The following is a 7,027-nucleotide window of genomic DNA, read 5'->3' as shown; positions in this document are numbered from 1 at the left end:
GACAGAGGATCTTGGAAACGGTCAGTGGCACCGTTCACTTGCTTTATTGTACTATTCAGTGGCCATTAAATGAAGTTGTAGGAGTTGGATCAAAAACAAAACAGGAGATTATTCAACAGATAGCAGAGATGTGCAACTCATCGCAAGAGGATGTCATAGATGCCAGCTGTTCTTAGGAATTTAAGGGGTGACTGGAAAAATACACGAAAGAAAACTTCATAGATGTTTCCTATAGATAAAGAAATTGCACCTAGCTGTTCCCTAGACATGTTTTTTCCACTCTAATAAACGGAATATTGAACTAGGTGGTCCTCATATATTCTAGGTCTTTAAATGGACCTTATGTTTTTGTCTGTGTTCTAAAAGACATGTTTTTAAATGGTCATCCTGAAATCCCATATAATTTTTTTCTTTTGCTGCTTATTACATTCTTTGTTGTTAGTGATTCCAATAGGAGAAAAATATTAACCAAGGGTATTGCCCAATACTATTCCATCACTGTTTATAAAACCAGGGAGTTTCCACTGTTGCATGAAGATTGTCTCATATCTAGCAGGTTGGTGTTGTAGCACAAGCAGTTTTGACTACAGAAAATATTGCAGCCCATTGTTTCAAATTAGACCTAATTTATTCCAGTTTTTCTGTACCTGAAGAGTCTTGTTCTAGAGTGATGTGTTGTTTTCTTCTAGTTTTGTTTGGAGTTTTTTGTTGCATTTTTTTTTTGTTGGTTGGTTGGTTGTTGTTTTGGTGTTGGGGTTTTTTTTGTGGTTTTTGTTGTTGTTGTTGTGGTTTTTTTGTTTTGTTTTTTTTTAGGAATGGAGAAGCGGATTGTTTGTCTATACAAAAGGCCAAATGCTCTCTGTAGGCTGATTTGCTTTCCGTGGGCTGGAGGTGGAACTTCTAAACTTGCTCAATGGGGCAGACTCTTCAGCAGCTCAGTTGAAGGTTAGTCATTTGTGTAGTTAAAGCAGAAGTTAAGCAAGTCTGAAATACATGCTTGCCAATTTTTTTTTTTTTAATGGAATATGATGGTCTTGAGAGCACTGCAATCTTTTTCCTACAGGTCTCACACAGAAATGAATTCCATTGGGAATTAGCATTTCCGTTAAGGTGCTGAGTTTACTCTGAATCACCTTGGGTCAAATTAGATTCGACTGAGTTAAGAAGTTAAGTCCTCAGAGTTGAATTTCACAAGACTATAGTATGTTTAACTGCTTCAGAAACTATTGGTATATTTCAGAAACAGCAATACACTGGCCCATTGTTAATATGCTAAAAAAAGGCATCGGTAAGGTGAAGATATGAGAACTATTTTTAATGTTGACAGACTGCACAGAATGAATTTTCATTATGCAGAGTGTTTGCATGCTTTTCCACTCCTTGTATCAAAACTGAAGTCGAAACTACAGATTCGTAACAGTGAAATGACATTTAGTTACAGTTCAAAGTAATTCTCATTGCTGTCAGGCTGTCTCATCATAAAAAAGATATATTGCTGAACTACTCAAGGAGGAACCAAGGCTGTTTTCCAGACCTTCCACAAAGAAAAAAAAAATAGCACTGATAGAAGATGCAAACATTTCTGTACTGCTATCTATGGTATTAGGCAGTGGTTTCTTCTATCTCTTCTGAAATACTTTGCATCTGACACATCACTTCCATGTGAGTTTAATGGCATGTGTGATATCAAGGGGATTTTAGAAAATCAACATTTTTTTTTCTGATCTGTTCATTCCTTACTTTCTCTGAACAGTGAGAGGAAAATCCCCAATTTTGAAAAGGAATATAATAAAAGTATGTAATATGTCCTTCCATATAAATATTAATTGCCACCAGTTTATACTGTGATTCCACATTTTACTGCGTGCAGTACTGAAGAGCCTGCAAAGAAGACAACAGAGACTGTACAATTCTAATATAGTTTAACTTTCTAATGCTGCCCTTGAAAGGATATATTGCACGCAACTCACAAACTTGCTATTATTAAAATTAATGAATATGTGATTTTTATTAGTACTACTACTAATAAAGTTGCTTTGAAACCTCAGCAGAGATAGGACCTTGTGGATTTCGGACCCAAGGCATTTATCAATCAGATCAATTGGAGAGGCAACGGTTGTGACAAGCAATAGCAAATACGCTGTAATATATTGATTTAAATGATCAATATCTTCTTCAGAATTGATTAAAAACATAATTAAAATTATTTTCTATATGTTTCTATATGAAATAACTATAATTCTTTTCCCTTCCTTCCTCCACCTCTTCTGCAGTGTCCTCTGTCAGGTTTCCTGGAAGAGAATCTCGTGTTAAGGAGCCTTTTGCTAAAGACATGACAGCTCTAGTTGATGACATTACAAGTGTTTTGTTAAAAGAATTGCAAGAAAAACCATTTGCATTTTTTGGTCACAGGTAAAAATACATGTATTTTTAGATACCCTAGTGAAGGAGCTTTATCACTGAACTCTAGGAGTAAATAGTTATTCGCCTTTATTTGCAAAAACTTTAGGAAAATATACTTCTACAAAGGTCTTTTGTCAAGTCATCCTGAAACAGGCTGTTGATCTCAAAGACTCTAGTTAGTTATTACTTTGGGCACAATGTCTCCTAAAAATGGTAGTGTTGTGTCCTGGTTTTTGTATTTTAACACTGATGAATTATAATTGTGCTTACTGGTAATGTTTGTGTCAGTGCTTGCTCCATATGAATGCAGGGGAGTGAACCATTCAAGAAACACATAGATTTTGAAGTATTCATAGTTCGCATATTTTGGAGTCTACTAAAAGAAAGAAATTTTTTTAAAATATTTAGTTTGTAAGATTAGACTGTACAGGAATGCTCTTCATGTCAGTTAGCTAATATCACTATAATTTTTCATGTCTCGTGATTTCAGTAACTGTTCCATATAGCCAGTTAGGACTGAAATTCAAATTATGGTTATGTTTTCCAGTTTTTATGTATCTTTTTGCTTACTTTTCTTAATGTCTCTTTTTGCTGCAGTTTTGGATCTTACATTAGTTTTGCAGTTGCACTACACTTGAAAGAAAATTATGGACTAGAGCCAATCCATCTTTTTGTGTCAGGGGCACACGCCCCAACTGTAAGTTACTGAATCATTAACTATACAAAACAAAACAGTACATTAGCTACCAAGAGTAAAAATAACATTTTACAGTATGGTCTGCATAGTGACTTTAATAAAAAACTAGCATTGCTTCTGAGTGTACACAGAATAATGTTCCGTTTCCTTAGAGGAAATTAATTCTGAGGCAGATAGAGAATTTCACATTACAGAATATTCACTGCTGCTCGCCTTAGCCTGGTGAGAACCATCTCCTTAAGCTGACGCTACCTGTTTTAAATACTGTATTATTTACTATGGCCTTTGGCTTAATACTAAAAAAGTAATCAAAACCAAATATAAAGTGCTGCTCCCTATTTTAGAACATAAAATAATCGCCCTAACCTAGTCTTTCATAAACTGGCACCAGCTCTCAGTGCATTTGTCTGTTCATTTCTTCCCCTCCTCATTTCTGTTGGCTTTTTAACCTGCTCTCAATTCCTTCTGAGGATCTGCTGGTTGGGCTAGTCTTTCTCAGTAAAACAACAGTGAAGTGGCTTTTTCCACTGTCCTCAGTCAGCATTTGCTCTGTCTGTTCTGTTTCTTAGGGTTCTTAATAATCCTGAGTCTGAGCTAGTACTTCATGAAAGCAATTATTATTCCTGCAGATTTCCATAATTGGTTGCTCTCTACATTAGCTGCATTTGTGTCCACTGCTAGGCTCTTCTTTCTGTTAAATAGATTATTTTATTAGTTGTATTTCAATAGTGAGTCCAAGTTTGAATAGAATTAAAAATGAATTGTTATTTGCCTGTGGAAGTTTCAGACTCTGAGGGTACTTGACTCACTCATAATCTGTATTTTCAGCAAGCACAGGCAACTAACCCTTTCCAAGAAGTATTCTCTGTGGATGTTAAACTAATTGGACACTATGTTTTGTTTTACTAAAACAATTCTTGATGAAAATATTATTTGAAGTATACTATATACAACTCCTGATCAGTTTTGTCTGGTGCTGACAGTCTGACGCATTTCTTCACATCAAAAACACACGCCTATGTGACACAGATGATGAAGAGGTTCTTCAATATATAAAAATTTTAGAAGGAACTCCTCCTGAGCTTCTGCAAGATGAAGACATTAAGAAACATCTGATACTTACTTTCAGAGAAGACATTAGAGTTCTTCAGACATTTTCGTAAGTTTTGTGTTAGAGTTATATATGTATTTTACAGTTTTAATTCTGTCTGATCACTTCAGGTTTTATTTCTTCTTTCCTTGTAATTTGATCTTATTTCTGTCATAAGACAAATATGAAACAGTAAACAGTCTTCTCCTTTCTGTGCTTTTCCATTTATATTCTAGTATTTAAGCCCTAGATGAAAACACTGCTTACTGTAGCAACCACTACTGTTCCTAGAGCAGTGCACATCTCATGGTAGAGTTACAGTTATACTTGGGATCCAAAGTTAGTGGCCACTGAAAGGAATATTCTCGCATCTTTTTTTGTTTTCTGATGCCAATAACGTCAACCGATCCTGAAGCATGATCGTCTCCAGATCCCGGGCCCCCTAACCGAACCCGAACTAGCAGCAAGTCCCCATGATGCAGGCATCTGGACAGCAGCTGGCTGCTTTTGCCGTCCTCCTCACGGCCAGGCCCCCTCTGTGTTATGCAACCCCTCACGTAGCCGAGCCATTTGGTTTCTTACCCTGGCAAGGACAAGCATGGTCTTCAGTGTGGGACCTGTTTTGGCCACAGTAACCTGATGCTGATAAGGCCCTGAAACATTAGAACTTGAGTATAAGCAGATTACTGTAGGTGAGAGGTTTTATTGCAGGTTGAAGTTCTTTTAAAAACTTAGACTTAATTGCAGTAGGGTAAGGAGCTAAGAATCTTACAGATACAGTAGTTCCTTCTCCTGATGTTCTGCACAATCTAATTCCTTAAGTTTGTTATGTTCTGGAGGAGGAAAAAAAGCTATTTCCTATGTGGAAGCAAACCCCAAATAAAGGCATTTTACAGAAAGTGTTATTGCTGCGTTTTATGTTCACAGTTTTAAGAAGGAAGAAAGACATATCCCCTTCTCTTGTGATATTACCTGCTTTAATGGGACTGAAGATAAACCATATGATTTAGAAGGTACTCCTTAAATTGTTTTCCTCTTACGCATTTTCCTGTTGTATTGAATCAGTTAATGGAGAGTTTAGTTCCAGAGTCTTTTCTCTCATTCTTAAATGAAACAAATTAACAGAGCAGCCTCAATGTATAAACCAAAACAGTTGATGTGGGATTTATAATTATAATTATAATTATTAAATAAATTTGAAATAGTTGTGCAAAATGACCACAATAGTTGACATTTCTCTGACACTTTAAATATCTTTTTCAGCCTGGCAAGACCTAACAAGTGGAGATACTTCCTTTTACAAGGTTCCTGGAGGTCACTTTTATCTGCTGGAACCCTCTAATGAAATCTTCTTGACAAAACACATAATAAGATGTATAGAAAATGGTGGTCTATGAGTATTTCTCTCTATTTTAATGGCAGAAGGTGTAAGATTAGACAACACTTCACAGTAAGTCATTCTTTCTGTACAATAGCATGCAATTATGCCTACAAGTTGCTCTCTTCCTCCTCTGTAATCCTTTAAAAAGGGGGTTTTTTTTCTGTTTTGGGGGGGGGTGGTTTTTGAAAATAAACATTGGCGTTGGGTCTTAAATAAGAAAGTTTTCATCTTTTCCCTCTTGTCATCTTGCATGTGCACAAACCCTTCACTTTGCTCCATAACCTCATCTGCAAAAAATGACAGTTACGCTATTTTACTTCTAGAGCTTCTCTGTTTGTGTGCTCCTGTAAAAAATATAAACATAATTTAGTACCCACAAAAATCCAAAAGTCTTAACAGAAAGTGTAACTTAAGTTCAAATTTATTTAGAACAAGATACAATCTAAAAATGAGTATGTATGTATCTAAATATCCTTTACAGTCAAACAGCTTATGCTTAAAAGATTTTACTATCAGACTACCAGCTAAGGAGTTAGTATTGCACTTCTCTTAGCAGAGTTAGTTCATTAGCTGCTGAAGGGTTAGGTGTTAGTGGGGATTATGTTGAGTGTTCTAGATCCCGTATTTTTCTACCATTGCTTTTGCTTTAGAGATATAGGCATTCATGGCGTCCTCCTTTGATAAACCTGCAAAGGAAAGTAGCAGTTGTAATTCTTCCTCATTTGTCATCCTATATACACGACTATATGATGCAAATTTAATTGGTGTAACACCTTTTTTCAGGTTCCATGCCTCCCATTTGGCTTTGCCTTTCAAATCTAGCATTCCTGGGCATTCTGTGAAAGTAAATGCACACCTTTGTTTATCACACAGATTAACATAACATTTGCTTGATTTCATCAAGACATGGGAGTAAATGTGGAGTATATATAGGAATACCAATATTAATATCTCCAACAGTAGCCTGTTTGTAGAATCCATATAGTTCCTTCAGTTCGTCATCAGTTGGCCTCATTTTTAATTTTTTTACATCTTCTGCAGCACCATCAAAATCAGCCTGATGAAAGAAAAGACAGTGTTAGTCTTCCTCACAAGGGGTGTGCTTAAAGCGTTAAGTACAGCACACACAGTAATACTGTTAGATACTCAGTTGCCTTGGGTGTAGTGGCAGGTTTAGGCATTTTCCCATGAATGAAGCTTCAGAAAAGCACAAGTTATTAGAAAGGAAGCTAGGCCCATTTAGCTGATAGGGTCAGCACTGCTAAAATAAGTAAAGCTCTTTTTCCAGTAGTTTTACACCTAAACACTTGGAACCATTGCAGCCTGCCTAGTGAGAGTTGTAGTCAATGGGGCAGAGTCTAGTTGGAGGCCTGTGTCTAGTGGGGTCCCTCAGGGGTCAGTGCTGAGGCCAGTGGTGTTCAATACGTTCATCAATGACCTGGATGTGGGATTAGAG

The 7,027-nt window shown here is 36.4% G+C and overlaps 2 protein-coding genes across 2 annotated transcripts; one reads left to right on the top strand and one right to left on the bottom strand.

The window, feature by feature from the left end:
• The first annotated feature begins 815 nt into the window (after positions 1-815).
• On the top strand, positions 816-5,587 carry OLAH (oleoyl-ACP hydrolase). Its single transcript, XM_009874288.1, has 6 exons — positions 816-945; positions 2,274-2,412; positions 3,001-3,100; positions 4,084-4,259; positions 5,118-5,203; positions 5,454-5,587. Exons 1-6 carry the CDS (start codon positions 816-818, stop codon positions 5,585-5,587), a joined length of 765 nt encoding a protein of 254 aa, XP_009872590.1.
• Positions 5,588-5,980: 393 nt separating this feature from the next.
• ACBD7 (acyl-CoA binding domain containing 7) lies at positions 5,981-6,673 on the bottom strand (the record flags this gene model as incomplete). Its single annotated transcript, XM_009874287.1, is given in 4 exon segments — positions 5,981-6,257; positions 6,345-6,407; positions 6,511-6,641; positions 6,643-6,673. Coding segments are annotated over 4 exon segments (299 nt in total), but the record flags the coding sequence as incomplete, so codon positions are not given.
• Between the last annotated feature and the right edge of the window lie 354 nt (positions 6,674-7,027).

The sequence above is a fragment of the Apaloderma vittatum genome, unplaced genomic scaffold (genome assembly GCF_000703405.1).
Source record: "Apaloderma vittatum isolate BGI_N311 unplaced genomic scaffold, ASM70340v1 scaffold9548, whole genome shotgun sequence".
Taxonomy (NCBI): Eukaryota; Metazoa; Chordata; class Aves; order Trogoniformes; family Trogonidae; genus Apaloderma; species Apaloderma vittatum.
Note: the sequence above shows the minus strand (reverse complement) of the source record. Positions and strands in the feature narration are given on the sequence as shown.

What these genes read in the sequence shown, in the direction of transcription:
- OLAH (XM_009874288.1), top strand. Translation starts at nt 816, where the DNA reads ATGGAGAAGCGGATTGTTTGTCTATACAAAAGGCCAAATGCTCTCTGT. An exon ending in CTTCAGCAGCTCAGTTGAAG is followed by an intron (nt 946 to 2,273) that starts GTTAGTCATTTG and finishes CCTCTTCTGCAG; the next exon opens with TGTCCTCTGTCAGGTTTCCT. An exon ending in AGAGTTCTTCAGACATTTTC is followed by an intron (nt 4,260 to 5,117) that starts GTAAGTTTTGTG and finishes TTATGTTCACAG; the next exon opens with TTTTAAGAAGGAAGAAAGAC.